This window comes from Numida meleagris, chromosome 1 (genome assembly GCF_002078875.1).
Source record: "Numida meleagris isolate 19003 breed g44 Domestic line chromosome 1, NumMel1.0, whole genome shotgun sequence".
Taxonomy (NCBI): domain Eukaryota; kingdom Metazoa; phylum Chordata; class Aves; order Galliformes; family Numididae; genus Numida; species Numida meleagris.
Window position 1 is genome coordinate 105171082 of NC_034409.1, and position 20797 is coordinate 105191878.

General features: G+C 39.9%; 1 protein-coding gene across 1 annotated transcript in view; it reads left to right on the forward strand.

Moving 5' to 3' along the window:
* The window catches only part of DYRK1A (dual specificity tyrosine phosphorylation regulated kinase 1A), an 84673-nt gene that overhangs the window by 44379 nt on the left and 19497 nt on the right, over positions 1 to 20797 (forward strand). The window contains exon 3 of the mRNA XM_021405475.1: positions 16972 to 17171. Within this exon, the coding sequence (XP_021261150.1) occupies positions 16972 to 17171 (200 nt within the window). The remainder of the gene's footprint in view (positions 1 to 16971; positions 17172 to 20797) is intronic.

Sequence of the window (20797 nt, forward strand, 5' to 3'; positions counted from 1 at the left end):
GTGGAATGACTTTGTTAAATTTATTTTTTATTCGCAACCATTTCTGCACTCGCTTAAGTAAGGGGCGTTTTCTGCTGGCCGGAGTGTACTTTGCTATCTTTGCGTTTCTTCCCACATTGATGCTGCTGGTGCATCTGATGGGCTGCTCTCTCAGTAGCTTGTTCTGAGAACTGGCATATAAAACCATTCAGAGAGTGGCAGAAAGAAAAGCTGAATTGCTATAGCTTAAGCAGGACAACAGGAACACAGTGTTTTTGGTTTATGCATCTTCTATAATGCCCCTAGAGGAGAAAGGTGGAGTTTTGTGGGAAGGAGGAGCCGTGTCACGGGAAGCGTGAACTCCTTTCTCTGGTTACAGAGATTTTGTAATGAGATTTATAGATACATTTAGATGAAAATGTAGACAAAATTGGAAGTTTTATCACTTTGCACAGCTCAGGTGTTTGGGTAGCGTTGCTCTCATTGGTTCAAAAAAAGGAAACTTTGAAGTTGACTTTTCTTTATGACTCCACATATCTTAGTTTATACTAGATCAGTAGAGTCACTAAAGGAAAAGTGAGTTATGCTTGAATAATATTTTTCTTAGATGATAGTATTATCCTAACAGAATAGGAATAAAGGTTTGATAAGTCTTTTTTTTTTTTCTGTTTTTCAAACTTAGGCTGTTTGGGAGAAATGAATTTACAGTGAGCCCCAAACACTTTGGGGTTGTGTTCTTGTTTGGATTAATGAAACTTGGCATCGCTGTCTTTTGGTGGTTGCTAGCTGCAAGCATGTGTTCAACTATACTGTGTTTTTTCCTTCTTTGAAAGCTAGTACTTCAAAATGAGACAAATCAAAAAAAGTAATTACTTAAAAGTGTGTATACCAAATACAGAAATTACAAAGGCAGGAAATCAGTCTTTAAAATAAGTGCTTTGGAATTGTGAGGTCTCACTGCCCTCGTGAAAACTTAAGTTTTATTTCTGATTTTAGTTGTATTTTTCTGTTACTAGCTAGGTATGAAAGCGTTAGAGCTTTTTACTGGGGAATGATCTAAGAAATCTGAATGCAGTTTGTCAGGAAGTATGGACTGACTTGAGACATCTATTGTAAAATGCAACTCTCAGAATATTAGGTATCAAGTTATTGAAAACACAGCAGAAAAATGATTTAGTTACAATCTAAAACTTGTAAATATTTTATAGAAGACAGTAGTACTGGTGCTTCCAGTCTGCTCTAGAGTAAGTAAAAAAAAGAAAAAAAAAAAAAAAGAATGTTATTATTTTTATAAAGTGTGGATTAACATGGACTGCATGCTTATGAATTTTTAAGTATTCTTTTTTTTCTGAAAACTTACTAGAATTTCTGTTACTAAGACACAATGTGAAAATAGTATGCCATCTCCAAAAGCAAAATAGCTGCTTTGTTAGTGGCCAAAACTGCACTCTGAACTTCTGTTTGGGTGAAATAAACTATTTTAAGATGATAGAGGAATCAGCCATAACCTGGGATACTTACAGCTGTAAGTTCCCCATAATCAAACTGCAGTCTATATAGTAGATTTATTTTCTTCAAATTGTCACTTAGCTTTCTATCTGTGTGTCTTAAGCCTACAAAATACTTTTGTTTGACATAATCAATTAACTATGTTACAGTTACTGTTGTGGGGGTTTTTTTTTGGTCAGCATAGCAATTGTAAATAGAGTGTTCCATAGCCAATTTGAAACTAGGAAAGCAGGAAGATTTGCAGTGTCCATATGACAATGCATTGTCCAAATCGTGCAAGTGGAAGAAGGGGTCATAGTGTAAATTCTGAAAATACATGCTTGCTGATGTGCAAAATAATTTAAAGTAAAACTAACTGTAAAAATTAATTTTTTTGCATGTACAGAATGAAGACTACTCATTAAATATGATTATTTAACTGAACTGTAGAGTTAGGAAGATTTTTCTTTCTGTAAAAGATTATTTTGCATCAATTGATAATACTGTATTTATTCAAACTACAGAAGTATTTTCAGATCCTCCCCCTCTCTCCTGAAAGCTGTTTTCTTTGGTCAGGTATTGAATAATTTATATCATGTGAGACTATTGCACATGATGTATTCATCTCTTGTTTAGCTCTTACATTAATAGTTTGGCATGCTAGCTGTACATTGATATGGTAGATGCTTTCCATTTTTTCTGTACCAACTGTTTAAATATATCTTGTGTCTCAGTAACTACAAATGGGAAATGACTTGAATTATTCTATTTCCCTTGATGGCTTTTGTGAGTAGGAAAAGATTCCTTTTTTTAATATATATGTGTTTGTACTGTAGATTTAAAGGAGGGCTTTAAAAATTATTCACATATTTATGGTAACTTTCCATTGTGCTCGGCTGGAAATGCACGTTAAATCTAAAACGTAAAGTTTATATATTGGGCTTCATGTTAGCTATAGGCATTGTTTAGGTACAGCATTTTTGGCGTTTTTCACATCATGCACAGGTCTACAGTTTGCTGTGTTGCCATGCAGCAGGTAATTTATGTTCAGTCTTTAGTTTTGCATTCTAAACTGAAGATTGTAAGTAATGTTATTTGTCTTCTTTTTGGAGGTGGGGGGAAAAAAGACACTGCACAAATACAAGGAACTCTTACTTAACTGCTGATAAAAGTATTACTTGGAGAGGGCAGTTGAGCAGACTAGCAGGATTAGTGCTGCAAGGTATTGGCCCAGTATGGATTGCTTGGAAAATCTTGTAAGCCGATGGTCAGATAACACTCTTCTGCTTGCTGCTGCTGTGCTGTACAGGGTGTGCTGCTAGATGGGCATAAATCAAAAAGCAGAAATTTAGTTTAAAAAGCTCAAACAAGATACAGAACAGATTGAATTGATTTTTTTTTTTTTTTGCATGTGTCAGAGGGGCTGGTGCACATATTAAGACAATTTTATATGTTTTGGACATATAAGGAAATAGTAATTTTACTATTGATAATGTGTTTGAAAAGAAGTTAAATTTTCTGGATGAGGGAGCCAACAAAATTGTCGGACTCTGTCTCTAGAACCTATATTTTCGGCACTGTTTTTTTATGCACAATCTCTGGTTAATAGCTGAAAAGTTGTGGGTGTCAGAGTGACTGACAAAGGAACAGGGAGCCCTCCACCCTTCAGTGGTGCCCTGGGCTGGTGGCTGGGCGCTGGGCAGAATGGTGTCACTGTCCTTGGGTGGCTTTGAGAGACGCTGGTGTGTAGCAGGCGGCAGAGCCGGGCTGTGCAGCTGCCTTCCCCCTCTGAGGAGAGGCAGTGACTGCAGGATACGGCTGTCGGTCGTTGCGCTGGGCACTTCATTTTGTGTGCACTGAGCGATGGCCGTTCTGAGTGCATATTTCTGTGTGTGTGTGTGGATGTAAAGTGAGCTGAGGGGTGCTGGTGGCGGGGGCCTGTGGTGGTCTATGTGTATCCACTGCTGTACGCAGACACTGAACGGCAGATATTCTCTCAGATTTCTCGTAATTTTCTCTCTTATTCTCTTAGTTTTTCTAACTGAGGGAAGAAATGGGTTAGTTGTCCTTATGACACACATTTCCTACGTTCAGTTTTAACCTGGTGGTTCTGTGTAGTCCAATGAGCTGAAATTCATTTATTTAGAATCTGTCAGTGGGGTAAATGATAAAGGAGATTCTGTCTTTAGTCTTTTTCCTCCTAAAATACGAACAGAAATGTAGTGGCTGTGAGAAGAGGATCCTACACTGGAAGATGCCGGTGCCAGCTGATGCAGTTTATCAGCTTTATCATTGTATCAGGGGATCTGACTGCACCACCGAAAGGGAACTTCCCTCCTTCCAGGTGTAACAGTGGTGGAAAAGCCCTCTGAAGCCTTTTTTAAGAGGGAATCTAGCACTCGGGAGCGCCCAAGCGCTGCCTATGTGACCCCCACCCCGACCACCCCTGCCCTGAGAGGAGCCCCCCGGCCGGCCCGCCGTGACGCCGCAAGTTCGAATCCCACCGCAGCGCTCAGCCCTAATCCCGTGTATCATGACTGCGCGGCCCTGCCCTTGCTGCAGGGTGAAATGTAGAACATGCCTCTAATCCCCGCTAGACGCAGCAAATTTCGCTTTAAACTTGAAAGTGTTAACAACAACTTGAAAATGTGACAAAGCTCAATTTCGTGGCTTGTTTATTGCTTGTTTTCGGATTGGACAATAGCCGGCAGCTCTGCCCTGGCAACTGCGCGATGCGATTTGCATAGCCCCGCCTGATTGGCCAGCCTGCCGGCCGGCTCCTCCAATCAGCTGGCGGCGCCGCCGTGGTAGGCTATGCTAATTGCCCGCTGTTGCTGGGGTTCCGGCGGTTTCTGCGCGCCGCTTTCTGCATTGTGCGGCGGGCGGGAGCGGGTCTGAGGGCGGGAATGGGGCGTTCAGCGCTGGGTGTGTGTGCGCGCGTCCCGGTGTGCACCTGTGCGTGGGCACGTGCTGTGCAGTAGGCATGTACCAGCGCCGGGTAATGGAAAATAAAATCTTCACCGTGTGTGCTGTGCGGATGGAGGAGTGCTGTCTCTGCGCTTCGCCACTTCTTCCCTCTTCTCTCTCTCTCTTTAATTAAAGCGCCTTACATTGCAATAGCCGCGTCTATGCAGGAAGCTGGCTGGGGAGCATCCATCGGGCAGCTTAGTGCTAGCGCTCTCTGAAACGCAGTAACCCCTGTTCCCGAGATATGTATCTGTAGATGGTGTGAATATAGAACCAGCTATTTCTGGAACACACAGTTGCCTTTAAAAAATGGTGTGTTCGCATTGTCCTTTTTTTTTTTCTTTCTCCCAAAAAAGACCCCTCAGCTGTAACTGTGGAATCTGGGTATTTTCAGTCCTCTGTGTCATTCCTGCTGAAGAATATGAGGAAATCTAGTTTTAAAGCATTTTTTTTGTTGCTGAAGTCAGCTTTCCAAACCTGCCCTTCTCCTGTTTGACCACGGGTTAGTTTGCCTTCAGTCCTGCTCTTCCCAGTGCCTCTCTCAGGGCTCCTCAGCCAGGCAAGCCATGGCCTTTCTGCACACAAATGCTCACATCCCTCCTGCCTGGCACAGCAAGTGGGTTAGTTAACATAGTGAATCCATCTGCATACATTCTGCGTCATTTTTTTTTGTTTTTCTTCTTCCCCTCACACAGGTATTAATATACGTCTGAGGCTTGGTACCACCTAGCACTTAGTAGTAATGGAGGAAATTACTCTTGCTGGTGTATTTGTGACATATCCCTGTTGTCAGCAGATTCGGTTGCCCTTGAGTTCAGCTGGAGTTGGAATTTTGCCAGAAGTGGTACAACTTGACAACAATTTTTTCTTTGTGCCATATATTTCTTTGAAAAAATCTGCATGCAAAATATTTGATTTTCATAAATTCTGATTAATTGGCTCTTAAATACCAAGAGAACATGTAGCATTCTCATGATGTAATGCTTAGAGTTGGCTAAACGAGCGTGAGAGCATTGCTTCTGATGAGCAATAGTCTGTAGTCATTTCCAAGTCAACTCACCACAAAGACTAAAGCTTGCTGCCAGAATGACCTGTGATTAAACTGAATTTTTATTTCTGTGGAATTTTGTTTTAATTTTTCAACTGTACTTGGTGATTCCTAGTGCCCTTAGGAAACTAAAAATCTAAGATATAATGTAATTTGTGTGAACTTAGAGTTGGCTTTTGAAAGTTTCTGGAATGTGAGTGCAGAGATTCCTTTGCAGTGTCTTTAATGGAGTGACTTCATACAACCATGTTATTTTAAACTTTGTCACTGCGTTTCTGTTGTCCATATTACAAGATTACCATGACTTATAAAGTATTCTCCCTTTCACTGTTTTACTTACTGAATTTGTCAGAACTCCTTATGAGTGGTGTTTTTCTATTCACGTCTGTTTTTCACAGGTTATGCTGGGAACTGATAGGCAGGTGTGGGCCTTTCACCTATTTAAGCCATTTTCCATCGTCTTTATGCCCATATTATTTAAATGACAGGATTGTCATTAAATTAAGAAACTTATAAACTGTGTAACTGTAGACATAATTGCATGAAATTTTAAACATAGGTTTGTGGAGGACAAAAAAAAAAGATCAGAACATGAAGCTTGGCTCTTCACCAGCATTTGTCCTCTGAAAAATGAGTATTTATTGTTTTTGAAGATTTTAATAAAACTTCTTTCCCAGTTTTTAAGCAAATGTTAGTCCTTTAAAATATTTTTTATTAAATAATTAATAAAGTATTGATTGCTCAGCTGTTCTAATTCGCGTATTTCATTTGGCACAATTAAAATGCCATATTGGGCTGAATCATCAGCCAGACTTCTTGAATTTGACCAGTGTTTCTCAAGCTACACATTGATGAAGAGTTGGACAGAATTGCACTATGGTAGGAAAACTTCTGGAGACTATGCATATTATAAAAAATAAAAGCTTTAATAAGAAGTATGTCCATGTATATACAGCTATGTGGTAGAGAATGTTTCTTCTCTAAATACTAGATTATCCTATCTTTGAGGATCACATGAAGGCATGTGGTCCAAAGGGAGCTTAAAAACAGTGAACCAGACCCTCAGCAACAGAATAAACAATATTGCTGGTCTGAAGCCACTCATTCATTTCCTCACGTCAGTATCACTGCTTCTTTGCAGGAAAGCAGACTTTCTTTTTTACTATTCAGCAGAAGCATCAGATGAAAATGGCAGGTTTGTAACAAGCAGAAGATGTTGCTTTGTGAGTGAGGTGTTGCTCTGAGTAAGCTGCAGTGCCTTTTGCCAAGGGATGTTCTAGATGCTGAAAGTTGAAATACAAAAAAATTTTCAGCAAATCCATAGAGGAAAAGAATAAGTGAAGTATTGTAACAAGGATTTGGCTTTATGTAACTCGTGAAGTGAAGACTAGAAGAACATGCCTGGCACATGCTGGTATCTGCTTGTCCTGTTGTTGTCCTCCAGGGTGACTGCTGTTGACCACTATCTGATGGGATACTGATTTGAATTGAACTTTTTTTTTTGATATGTGGAGGAATTCCCATGTTAGTGCCCCGTTGTTTGAAATAACTATGCTTCTTAGTTCAATATGGAACAAGTACCTCTTCTTGCTCAGTTTTGTTTATGAGCAGAAATGAACATCTTTCAGACCTCTCTCATTTGGTTTACTTTTCCTGAATTTTTGAAACTTCCTATTAAGCTTCTCCTCTGTAGAGCTCTGTAAAGGAGATCTACCTACTAGTGTGTGTTCCTAGTCTTTATAAAGTCTTTTCTGATATTGTATAAATAGAATTTAATGCCATGAAACTCTTTTCTCTTTCACCTGCCCCTCCTTGTTTTTCTGTAGATAAAATAAAATTCAGTCTCATAAGAATACTGTAGAAAGAAATCATGAATTATATGGGTACAAAACAAATGGCTGCTATGTAGAATATATCTGCAAATAGTAATAAGTTTACTTGGGGCACGGTCTTAGGCCAGGTTGGATGGGGCCCTGGGGATGTGGTGAGGGGCAGCCCTGCCCACAGCAGGGGTTGGGGCTGGGTGGAGTTTCAGGTCCCTTCCAACCCAAGCCATCCTGTGATTCTATGATATTATATGAAATGCAATGAAAATAAATTTGTGGTGTAGCAACCTATTCAGCCAGCATTACTTTCATTCTCTCTTTTAAACTAAATAGGTTATTGGTGTAGTTCGATAGTATCATAACTGATTTATATAGGGGCACTAAGTTAAAAGTGTGGAAGTATTCTGTTGTTTCCTAACTTCTTCAATTTTAATGTTGTTTAGTTGAGTGCGTAGCTAGGTGCAAGTTTCAGGTCTTTGTGGAGGCCTGCACGTACAGGTTCCATTCTCGCTGTTTACGTTTGGAGTTGTAGACTTTCTCAAATGTGTGCTCTTAGCAGCCTACTTCTCAAGAATAGACATTTCAAAGCAGAGTTCTCATAGAGCTTAGGATTTTGGTGGTTAGAGTTAGCATGCTGATGTTTCCTGTAGGTTTTGGCTGAGAATTTTGGTGTTCTTGGGCTTTGTTTATAAAGAAGTAATTTCACTTTCACGTAATTTTCTTCATTCTAAAATTCTCAAGGGTATACTCAAAGTAATACACGTTAATGATGCAGATTTATAGTGTTGCCAGTGGCTTAAATCATAAGCTTCTCTGTTGTCTTCCATTTAAAGAGTTTTATATTTGTGAGTTTTAGGAATTTCCTTCTCTTTACTTGTTGCGGGAGGATTATGGAGAGCAGTATTTAGCAGTAGTTTGGATTATGGAGAGCAGTATTTAGTCCTAGTTTGATGGTACCAGACTTCTGAAGTGGTTGTGGAGAGGTGTGTGCCACAGTCTGTCCGAGTCACAGGTCTTAGCCGCAGCATTTCTACAGCAGAGTAGAGTTGGTGTCCCCCGGAAGTACACGTGCAAAAGCAACAGAGTGTTTGCATGTAATTCTTGCCAAAATCCACCTCCTGCCATTGGTCTTTCAGGGCAGAGGATAGGTGAGGCAGACATGATACTTTTAGAACAATTAATGAAGCTGCTCCTGGCTTTTCTTTCTTGCTTCTTCTGCCATATGTCCAGGCACGTGGCAGACGTGTCATGTCAAAGGTCTGCAAGCTGTTGGGAAAGGTGGCACTCAGAAGTAATTTTCTGTCCCCTCCTATAAACACTTTGTCTTCTCCGCAGTTTACTCCATTAGGAAAGAGTGCAAGCAAGAAAATTCTGTGGCCTGGGTGCATTGCGAACAGGATTCAATAATGTTCTTGCTTCTAAGTTTAGGACTTAATTTTGCTTTGAGCAAAGGTAGCATTTAGTATTTCTGTACAGGGAAGTTGACTGAATAGTTATTGTGGAATAGCTTCTGAAGGAGCCATTCTTAATAATATAATTCCTCCACAATAATATAGCTCCTCCAGAGGAAGGATATTTATAACGGAGTTGTTTGTTCTGCAGTTGCTGCTGCAGGTAATTTTCCTTTGTTCATTGGGTTCTCTCACAGCCTTCCTCATTCCACAGCAAGCTGAGTTAAATCTGTGTACCCTCAAATTCTCATGTGGTCATTTTAAATGTACTGCATGAGGACAATAGGCAGAACACCATTTCAGCAAAGGAGTAGTTCACTTAGAGTTCAGGCTGGCATTTGCTTATTGCTTTAAAAATGATTGATATGGACTACAAAATCCCAAGTGCTTGACATTTATTGTGCATTGGCAGACCTTGGTAGTCTGACTTGTCTTAAATGTGGGGGTTCATTGGAACAGGGAGTTCTCAAGATCCAGGGATTTGTCTCTATTGCTAATTGCTCACTGCCTCTTTTAGGATGTGCTAACCATGCAGAGGTGGTTGGCTGTTACGGAAATGCAGAGGTCAGTCTTCTCCCTTTTTCAGACTTGTTTCTAAGAGGTGCATTGAATGATGGCTGAGGTGATTATTAGTAGAGAACTTTTCCAAGTGTGGATTTTAGAGAGCAAGGTTGAGCAGAACTCTGCAATGGGATTAATTTTGCACCCTTCCCCCCCCCCCCCAAAAAAAAAAAAAAAAAAAAAAAAAGATATGTGAAGGAGAAGTGTTGTACAGTTTGTCAACTAATACAGTATTCTCTTTGAGGAAACTGATGGCTCTCCTGACACTCAGGAAAAAATAATGGGAAGATGGAGGCCTTAATTTGTGATGGTATTGCCGGGATTGGATGGAAATGCACAGATTTGAAGCATGAACCAGTCATATGCACTACTGAGAACTGCCACATTTGGTCTGTGGTATAGACCCACAAGCTCTTGAACTCTGAATGTGGAAATGAGACTACCGATTGTGGTGAATGATACAGTTCACACTTCTATTCTCTCATGTTTCCTAGCATCTTCTCATTCAACTGTGAACTTATCACTGAGATGGAATACCTCAGCACATTGCTAACTGACCCAAATAGTAGGTAGCAGAGATAGACTAGGGAAAGGGAGGACGAGGCAAAAGGTAGAGGAAGTAAAAGGAAGGTCAAGGTCTTTATGGAGAAAATGTTGAAGAACAGAGAAGAGAGAGTGAAATAGGGTATGTTTTGCAGAAAAATATGTTCAAAAGATTCATATTGCAAAATCAGATGACCCAATAGGCCAGGAACCTCCCCTCCCTACCCAAGCAGTATCTCTACTGATTCCAATTTGGTTCTGCATTATTTCTGCCAGATAAGTTGTGCCTCACTTACCAGTCTTTATCTGATGGATACAGTATGAAATTCTCCCTCTTCTTGAATCATAGTATCATAGAATGGCTTGGGTTGAAAAGGACCTCAAAGATCGTCGAGTCTCAACCCCCCTGCCAAGTGCAGGGTCGCCAGCCACTAGACCAGGCTGCCCAGAGCCACGTCCAGTCTGGCCTTGAATGCCTCCAGGGACGGGGCATCCACAACCTCCCTGGGCAACCTGTTCCAGTGTGTCACCACCCTCTTTGTGAAAAACTTCCTTCTAATATCTAACCTAAATCTCCCCTGTCTCAAGAAGCTTAATTGAACAAAGAGGTGGGAACCTTGGAACAGTGAGGTTCAAAAGAAATAGCTCAAGTATTTAATGGAAGTAGTAATCACTTCCTGGAGGAGCCAAATGCAAAAGACGTAGGCACAGAGGGTGCTATGAAGTTGGTTTTTTTTTTTTTTTTTGAAGGCACTGTTTATCCAGATAGCGGGTTAGTGGTAAGTTCTCACACTTGGGAAATGACATCTGCAATTTTAAGACTGTGAAATAGAATGCTGATGTGAGCAGGTTTCCCAGGCTTGTGTCCATGTGGCTTTTGAAGATCTCCAAGGAGGAGACTCCACAGCCTCTTTGGGCAACCTGTGCCAGTGCTCTGTCACCCATGCAGTACAGAAGTGTTTCCTGATGGTCAAAGCCTCCTGTGTTCAAGTTGGTGCCCACTGCCATTTGTTCTGGCACTGGACACCACGGAAAAGAGCCTGGCTCTCCCTGCCTTCTTAACAGCCTCTCTTCAGATATTTATAGATGCTGATGAGATCCTCCTGAGCCTTCTCTTCAGGCTGAACAGTCCCAGCTCTCAGCCTCTCCTCATGGGAGAGGTGCTCTGTTCTCTTCACCACATGTGCTGGAGTTAGGACTTAACCCAACCCAGGTGCTTAGTTATCAGGGTACCTATAATTTGTCAGTAAGCTGTTAGCTTTCCTCAGCCGTTCAGACAACCTCTCTATGTATTTAACAGCAACTGTCAGAGGAGGATACAGGTGTTCATGAAAGCATGTGGGAAAAATAGTAATTTGATAAGGATGAACTTATTCCCAGACGTAACAAATCTGAGTGTGTATGTGGATTGCTCTCTAGACCTTCTTGCTGGTGCTTATTTGGCGTTTTGCTTCTAGTTCTAACATATTTGGAGTCCAGAACTGACTGTAGTTAGTATGTAATTGTTTTCAGCATTAAATGTAGCAGTTCTTATGGACTTATGGTTGACCACACTCCCCATTTGGAAAAGGAGCATGAAACACTGAATAGACATAGCCTTTTCTTATTATATGAATTTGATATATAATCTCTGGGCTTTTTTTTTTTACAAGGTAGAAAGTATGCATGATACATTCTGTGTGTAGCCCAAGTAGTGACCTTGGGAAAGGCTCTATCATGACTTACAGTTTTGTTAGATATTGGACAGTCTGTCTAGAAAGTAGACCCTGCAGTGGCCCAACCACACAGAAAACTTTGGTTGAAGTTTTTATGTTCTTAGACACCAAAGTTAAAAGAGCAAAAAATAAAGTTTTTTGGAAAACTGATTTAAAATTCAGTACTTACTGAACTACTTGGTGTATTCTGTTTCAGAGACAGTGTTCCACTCTTGGGGTGGCACACAGAGCCTCCTGCAATTCTCAACTTTCAACTGATGGATGGTTGAGCATTGTTTTATTTTACAAGGACAGTACCAGCAATATGGTACATCACTTGGTTGTGTTACACTTTTTTGAGGAGTAGGTGACGTGTAAATGAGTTATATAGATGTCAAAATGATAAGAACAGGTTCTAAAATCTGTAGGTGAGGTAGAAGATTTAATTTTGAAACTGTGTAGAATTTTTTAAAATGTACAGAATGGTATCAGTTTTCTCCTATATTAAATCTGTTGTTGTTCATTTATAGAGTATTTTAATAACTACCATCTCAAATGTTTTTCTATTTTGAGTTACTAATTTATTTGATAATTGGGAAAGTCATTTGAAATGAACCTATTTTGAATAAAAGAATTATTTTTCTTCCTCTCTAAATAAAGAAATATATTCTTGAACTTATTCCCCTTCCACCATGCTAAAGTACTTCTTTGAAAAAATGAAATTCACCTTATTCCACATGATAGGCCAGTCCATTTCTACAGTATCTGTATTTTCAGATAGTTCTGAGTTATGAACCTCATTTGAGGTTATAATTTAGGTTTTCTCTATTATCACATTTATGCTACCTGTCCCCTTTAACTGTTTTCTTCTGGTTATCATTACAGAGATTTGCTTCTACAATGGCTTTGCATTTTCTTAATGCTCACTTCTAGCTCACTTTTTACTTTCCAGAGACAGTAAATTTACAAAAGACAAAAGCTTACACTCATTATTTATATTTACCTTATGTTATAGTATATGGAACATTGGTGATGATATAGAGTTTTCAGAAGAGCTTCGCTTCAAAGAGCTGTTACATTCTTAACTATAGGAAATGTGCACTCCAGGCTGAAATGGGGGATGTATTCTGTAGTTGGACCTTTTTGTCATAACAAGTTCTGATCTAGTCTTGTCATAGGCAAACTAATTATTCTGGCTTTTCAACTATATATATTTTTTTGCCATTTTCTGACCTAACACATTAGTTAAAACCCATTCTTAAGGTAGTTCTACCTACTGCAAATCTGCAATGTCTTCCCTTTAAGTATTTCATTACCTAGAGATCTTGGCATGCTTTTTGTTTTCTTGTCTCTTTGTTTCCTTCCCAAGTTGCATTCTGAAGTGTAACCATTTCAGGATAGTGGTTGGAAAGAAAACTGATGAATGGGTAGACCTTGTTCTTTACCTATTTGTATCCTGTAGTACATATGTTATGTGCATGAGCTCCTTTGGGATCTAGTACCCTCATGGTGTCAATAGATTGGTTAATTTTGTAATTGTCTAGAGCTCCAGAAGTTTGGCCACCATAATTTTTTTGAACCTCAATTGCACACAAATGCCGCTGCTTATATGAATGACAACTCAGCCTAAAACTAGAGAGGTCAAGATTCCTATTCTAGCCTATTCTTCGCTTCTTCCTAACGTTACTAGCTGCTTCTTGGCTCATAATAGTATGTTTTGAGGTTCTCTTGGGGTTAGTTGTTCCATGGAAAGATTGCAAGTATTGTGGAACAAAGTCTGAAATCTGACAAGGTTAGGTGTTTCACCAGGGGTCATATCCTGAACATGCTTGTTTTTTGCTGATAGCTAAGACTGATTTCAGGAAAAGAAACCTGTGAACTTCTATGTCTCCATTTTAGTGACAGTTAGAAATTGTAAAGATGGAAATTACTTGGCTACTGATCTTTCGGAGCCAATAATTACACTCCTTAAACTTTTGACCCAAATGATTCTTGATTATTGCAGCATTTTTAATAGTTGAATTCCATCATATTCAGAGGGACTGTTAAAATGCCTCTTTCTTTGGCATAAGAACACACTGTACTAACTAGCCAGTTTTTACCTGTCTACTTGTACCAGACTTCCAATCATCAGACTGCAGGCAAGCTCTCATATTTAAGTGTTGGTCTGTAGAACTGATTTACATTTCTAACAAAGAACAGTGACTTATAAAATTGTCTACAAGAAACTTTTTGATTGGGATATGTTGACAACATTGTTTGTGTATAGCTTATCACCAAGCAAATAGATAACTGCTTGTTGAACATTGAATGTCCAAAAAAGAAAAATTAAATTGAATAAATACATTATCAAACTGTTTCTTTGAGAAACTTTCTTTGTGATTCTACAGTCCAGTCTCCTTCTCATAAATCGTGAAGTTCTTTTCTAGCAAGTGTAGAGTCTTGCACCTGGGAACGAATAACCGCAAGTATCAGTGCAGTTTGGGACATGACCTGCTGGAGAGGAGCTCTGCGGAGAAGGACCTGGGGGTCCTGGTGAATGACAAGTTGGCCATGAGCCAACAATGTGCCCTGGTGGCCAAGAAGGCCAGTGGCATCCTGGGGTGTGTTAAAAGGAGCATAGCCAGCAGGTCAAGGGTAGGTGATCCTCCCCCTCTACTCTGCCCTGGTCAGGTCTCACCTGGAGTACTGTATCCAGTTCTGGGCTCCCCGCTACAAAAAAGACGGGTCTCCTGGAGAGAGTCCAGTGGAAGGCCACAAAGATGATCAAGGGCCTGGAGCATCTCCCCTATGAGGAAAAGCTGAGTGACCTGGGTCTGTTCATCCTTGAGAAAAGAAGACTCAGATGCGATCTTATTAATAAGTACCTTAAGTGTGAGAGTCAAAGGGACATGGCCAACCTCTTTTCAGCAGACTGTGGGGACAGGACAAGGGGAAACGGCCATCAACTTGAGCATCGGAAGTTGCACACCAATATGCGAAGGAACTTCTTCACAGTGAAGGTGTTGGAGCACTGGAACAGGCTGCCCAGGAATGTTGTGGATTCTCCTCCTCTGGAGACGTTCAAGACCTGCCTGGACGCCCACCTGTGCAACCTGCTGTAGGAAGCCTGCTTTGGCAGGGGGGTTGGACTCAATGATCTCTAGAGGTCCCTTCCAACCCCTACAATTCTGTGATTCTTTCTGGGATGTTGCTTTTGAATTAACGGAGTTGATCCATCTGACTGTCTTCAGTTTGGAAGATGCAGAAAGCTAAAGCTGTATCATCATGCTAGTGAAATCAGGAGGGGAAAGGATGTGCCTGCATGAAAAGTTTAAAGCTGATATGAAACAAGTGTTCTTCTGGGGGATAATTATACTTCTCTGTTCTCTCTCTCTTTTAAAACAAAACCAAGAAATGCCAAAAAAAAAAAAAAAAAAGAAAACAAAAAACTGTGTCCAGTGCACTTTTCAGTTTATCCTCAGACTTGATGTGATCTTTCATGTGTGCCAAAAGATACTGTGGATTCAAAGTACAAATTAGAACTCCATGCTGTTGTTTTATTTTGTACGTATGCGTGTTTTTTCTGCTTTTTTGGGGGTATGTGCAAGTGCAGATTTTTTAAAATAAAATTTGTTTAGTGATCTAATTTGCTAGGTATCTAGTTTGCTACTGGGGAACTGGCATGGAGTAAAAGAAAAAAAATAAAATACGGAACTTGCTGCAGCACTCCAAGTGGGGACTCACGAAAGTAGAGGAGGACAATCACCTTACTGAACCTGCTAGCTATGCTTCTTTTGATGCAGCCCAAGATACAATTGGCTTTCTTGGCTGCAAGCACATGCTGCTGGGTCATGTTGAGCTTCTAATCAACCAGCAATCCCCCAAGTCCTCCTTCCTAGGGCTGCTTTCAATCCATTAATTTGCCAGCCTGTGTTTGTGCTTGAGATGATCCCACTTCAGGTGCAGGACCTTGCACGTGGCCTTGAACACTGTGAAGCTTGCATGAGAAAAATGATCTTAATTTAAAATGATGTTTGATTCCCTCCCATGTAGTTCTTTTACTGCCCAAATAGTTGCTGAGTCGATGATGTGCTATCATTTTCAGTATTTTACATTTTTCTTAGCTTAGAACAAGTGGCAAACTGAATAGTCAGTTATTTTTATGGAAGTCAAATTGATGTGAGATGTTGATCTACTGTTTTCTACTGATTGTATTTTCTTGCAAATTTTTGATTGTAAATGAAATGGAGGTTTCCCTTGCTGGTTAAGGAGTTCATTTATCTCACATCTCGCTTCTAAATTTAATCCCTACCAATAATTATGCTTCTAGATTTTAGATTTCATTTCCACTCGTATTCTTTCAGTGGCACTAGTGGTTTCAGTATACCTGACTGCTTGTCTCATCGTGCTCTCTCTTATGTTGTGCCAGCATGGCATCCATTTAGAGAACTTTTCCTCTCTGGCATAGTCAGCGAAAAGCAAAAGGATAGGTGTTACATGCGGAACATGCTAAACTTTCATTAACGAAGAAGACCAAATTGTACTTGCATTTTGTCCTCTGCTGTTAGAGAGCAGTGAAGATACAAGAAGACTATGAATCAATTAAATGCCGTCTGACGTATCTGAAATAACAGTTGAGAGATGTTGGACCTGTCCCAGTTGGAGGCAGTTTCTATGCCTGTGGGATTTGGCATTTTTAAGTATGCTATGGAATATAATACTTTGGCCATGCAGTTTGCCTTTCTCCTGCAACTTGACAGCGGGCGTTTTGTTTGTCTTTTGCTTTGTACTTGCTTCTTGCAATCTGATTTCACCTTCCCAAGAGGAATTAATTGAAGTTACATACTTGCTACCTGTAGTTCTACGAAACTCAACAGTTGGAGTCAGTAAGCTGAGATGGAGCACGGTGTGCACTGGAAATTCAAAATGTAGGTTAGTGAGCAAACAGTTTGTAGGAAACCATAGCCACTGAGATCAGAGAAGATGAGTGATTGAAGCTGGGCACAAATTGTTCCTTCAGTATAACCAGTTCAAAAAGTTGCTGTTAACAACCTTAAAAGACAGAACCTTGGTGTTCTTTTGTCTTTCTTGAATAGCCACACTCAAGGTTCATATGTTTGAAAATAACCCTTGTCAAGTTCCAGTTGAGTTAGTACATGCAGATGAAGATATTAGAAATGGGATGTTAAGGATAAATATGAATAAATGATTAATGAATAACTTGTCACAACTGAAACAGGAAGAGGTACTTCAGCTAGATAATCTTTATATGAGAGTGATTTCTGGGTTGATTGTATATGAAAACTTACGCATATTAAAATGGTGAAACTGTTAGTTTTTTGTATGCTCTGTAAGCTTGGAGGTGGAGACTAACTCAGGTAAATATTTTAAAGCCATTAACTTTGCATCAAAAACTCGCATTATCTTTCTAGGAGGAGAGACTTCAGCATGCAAACCTTCATCTGTTCGGCTTGCACCATCGTTTTCATTCCATGCTGCTGGCCTTCAGATGGCTGGACAGATGTCCCATTCGCATCAGCAGTACAGTGATCGTCGGCAGCAGAACATAAATGACCAACAGGTTTCTGCCTCATCGTACACTGACCGGATTCAGCAACCTCTAACAAACCAGGTAAGTGATAACAAGAAAGTTATTCTAGATGTAGACAATCTTTCTCTAAGTACATTATAGATGTATAAATTACAGGATCAAGGCAGATGGTTCTAGGATCAATGGACAAGTACATTTCTGAAAGTTGTTTTCAAATATCTGGTACATATTTATTGTGATTATTCTACTTCTAATGTTTTTGAGATGAGTGGGGAGGACAAGATAGTCCAAGTTGAGTTGGTGAGAGTCTAATAGTTATTATTTATTTATTTTCCCAATGCTGTTTAATGTTAGAATGTGATTGTTATAATGACTAGTCACTGGCTAGTATATTTGGAATGTACAGGTTTGCACAAAACACAATATTAGGAAAGGCAAACTTCAGACAATGAAAAGCTATTATATCACTGGGATTTTACTACTATCAGTTAAAGTGAGCGCACTTAGGGGTAATGTCTGTGGATGCTTTTGAGCTGTTACAGTCAGTGTTTCTTCTTTACTACCTTTGCATTGCTAGAACTTCTAAGTAGCTTGCTACCTAATAGCAGTAGCCACAAATGGTATATGCAAAAGCTGGTAGGATCTTCCTGTGTATGTGGCTTTCTTTAAAGAGGCGCAGCCCAGTGGTTGAGACTTAAACACAGATGAGTTTCGAAGTGTTAAAATCCAGAAGTCTTTAAGTCATAGCTTCAAAATTTGATGCAGGCTAATGAGATGTGTTTCATTTAAAGAGGGTGGAGATTGAAGTCTTTTGCTGCTACCAGGTTTAGGTCTGCTGTCTTCTGTAGAAAATCTACAGTACCATCAAGAGATGCTCTATTGGTATTGCTCTGTCAGAAGGATCTTATGTGGAAAAAGATTAGAGAAAATGAGAATATTCAAACGAAGTGCCAGGATATCTGATACTAAGATTTGGAGGTCTGTATTGATGAGGGCTCCGTGAAGAACGGCAAAGGAAACAGATCTGGCAAAGAATGTTTTTATTTTCATATAAGCCATCCAATAGGAAGAGTAAATCTGATCATATAAAATAGTATTATCTTAAGAAATCTGCAAAAATATTTTATTAGACTTTTTTTAGGCTAAAGGCCAAAACCTCCACAATGAAGTTAGTGAACTATTCTGCCAATTAAGAAATTTTTTTCGTGCTCCTTAAACCTTTCCAGGGTACTAACCTAAGTATTATAATCTGGTGTCACGTCTATGAGCTTTAGTGCATATTAGCACTTAGTTGTTTTTTATCCAAAAAAGCAAAATCAAGGAACTTTAGGATGTATCACCATCTCTTGCTGTTTGTGGTGGCAATGGATTTAAAATGGTAGTTGAGTAATAGAAATCTGAAGAATAGCTTTCAGAGTAGTCAAGAATTGTTGACCAAAGAACACAGCCTACCAAGAGGAGTATATGAATATAGGGAAAACGTTTTGTTTGGTTCTGAGAGGTTAACAATATGTGAAATGATCAGCTGGCCACCTCCTCCTATGGGCAATTAATCTGTCCTTGCAACATTAGTATAATTTTAGAATGAGTGTTTTTTTTCTTCCAGTTCCATCCTGTTTTTTTTCTCTGCACTGTAACTTGAGACTTACTGTTTTAATGTAACTGCATAGCTGAAGTCTTCATAGTGCTTTGCTTAAGCAGCTCTGAATCTTTACTCATTTATCCTCTTAGCTGCTTTTAGTTGTGTTGACTTAAACTGTAGGCCACTTTTTGAAGTCTTCTGCCTTCTTGTTTTTTATGATTCTTTCCTCTTTTGAGTTTTTGTACTTCTCCCATCAAAATTTCACATAATGAGTTTGGATTATCAACTTCCAGGTTGGTATGAAGGTTCTCTGTTGGCCTACAGGGAAGTCTCACTATCTTTTTGCCTTTGCATGGTATTTCTGCTTAATCTCATCCGCGAAACCAAATTCAGCTAACGTCTTTATGCTAGTGACTCAGATCATCTGCTCTGCACCTCGCCTCTGTGTGAGCAAAATTCTCATTCCTTCTTTCTTGTAGCACTTTTGTCAATGTCTAGCTGTCAGTTCTTGTTCATCATGATTAAAACCTGACTTTTGTACTTATATCTTTCTATACAAAACATGGCCCTCCACTGGTGAAGGTTTCGTGCTGTCTTATGTTTCTCCCTCGCTGTGGACACCACTATCATCTTGCCTTTTGTACAGGATGAAATCTGCATACTATCTACGTTTTCTTGTCTGCATGATACATACATCTTGCAGATTCTTTCTTTATGGCGTTTCTACAGGAACCGTTTTTTATTCAAGGTATTGCCTTGAATGTGCTGCAACTTGTTTCTCTCTGTCCTTGATAAAAGCAGTTCTGCCCTGTATATGTCGGTTCAGAAAAACTCTTGCAGAGATCATTGTCTGAACCATCTTCCTGTGGTTGTCTTGTTTCTCTGTTGGAATCCTACCATCAGTCCTTAGTTCTTTTTGTTAAGTGTGTGCCTGTTACTGAAGCCTGTAATATCGAACGAATCTTTCAGTGATGGTGAACTCTATTGAGTTGCATAAGTTAGCATACATCTATGTTTTCAAGTACAGTTTCTCTGCTTAAGGAGATCATGGTGTTTAACTTGGGCAGCAAGTGTGATTTTAAGAATTTGACTTGTGTGCATGAAGAAAAATTACTCTGTGAACTAAGGAATGGGCTGCATCTCTGTTGTAGGGGGCTTAATATATACATCTAATCTCCGTAAACGAAAACAGAAGAAGGAAAAGATGACCTTTGGCAGATGCAGGAAACATAACTGGTGAAGACTACATCCTTTTAATACAGTGTCTTGCATCCACTTAGGACAGACAAGAAGACAAGATCTCATCTTCCCTTTCCCAGAACTTCCTAGTGGCCATCAGCACACCAGACACTTGGGTCTGCTTTGGTGCTACCAGTTCACCCAGTGCAACCCATTTGGGTATACCTGTCTGACAGAGATGGACAGCGAGCTGCCAGCCCTTTTGCTCCCGAGAATGTGCCAAGACTACCCTAGTGCCACAGCCCCATGGTGTGGGAAGCAGGAGTCTCCCAGGGCCGATGCTGCTGCTGGCCGGGCTGAGGGCCAGGCAAAATTCTTTCCTGAGCTCCAGCCACCATCTGCTGGCCGGAGCAGAGCACTGCACGGCCTGGAACTGCTCAGGCTGGGAACAGTCTTTTTGCTAGTAACATCTTCCCTCAGATCTTCTGAATATTCCATGCTTTGAATAAACTCCATTCTTACTAATTAAAAATGTGTGAAATGATTTACAGGGCATCCTAGTGAATCTTTAGTTGAAGAAATCGAGAATACAAGTGTTAAAAAGGGTGGATACTTGACTGCTACAATTGCTGAACTTTCTTAGTAGGGTATTTTGCTCCAGTCCAGACAAAAACTACTGGCTTGGAAATAAAACCTAGGGTGATGAAGTCTCACTTTTTGTGACCCCGACATTTTTTTGAGCGAGGAGATATTAAAATAGATAATAAATGGATAATATATGGTGTTCTCTCTAGGCACAATGAAACATGGCTTGTTTTCTACCCAGCTAGAGCTGGAGCCAAACCAAAGCCTTTCACACAAGCAGCTCTGAAAAATGAAGATGCTTGTATCAACTTCCAGTACAGTTCCAAAGTGGTGAGATTTCATTAAACCGAAGCATCGGGTC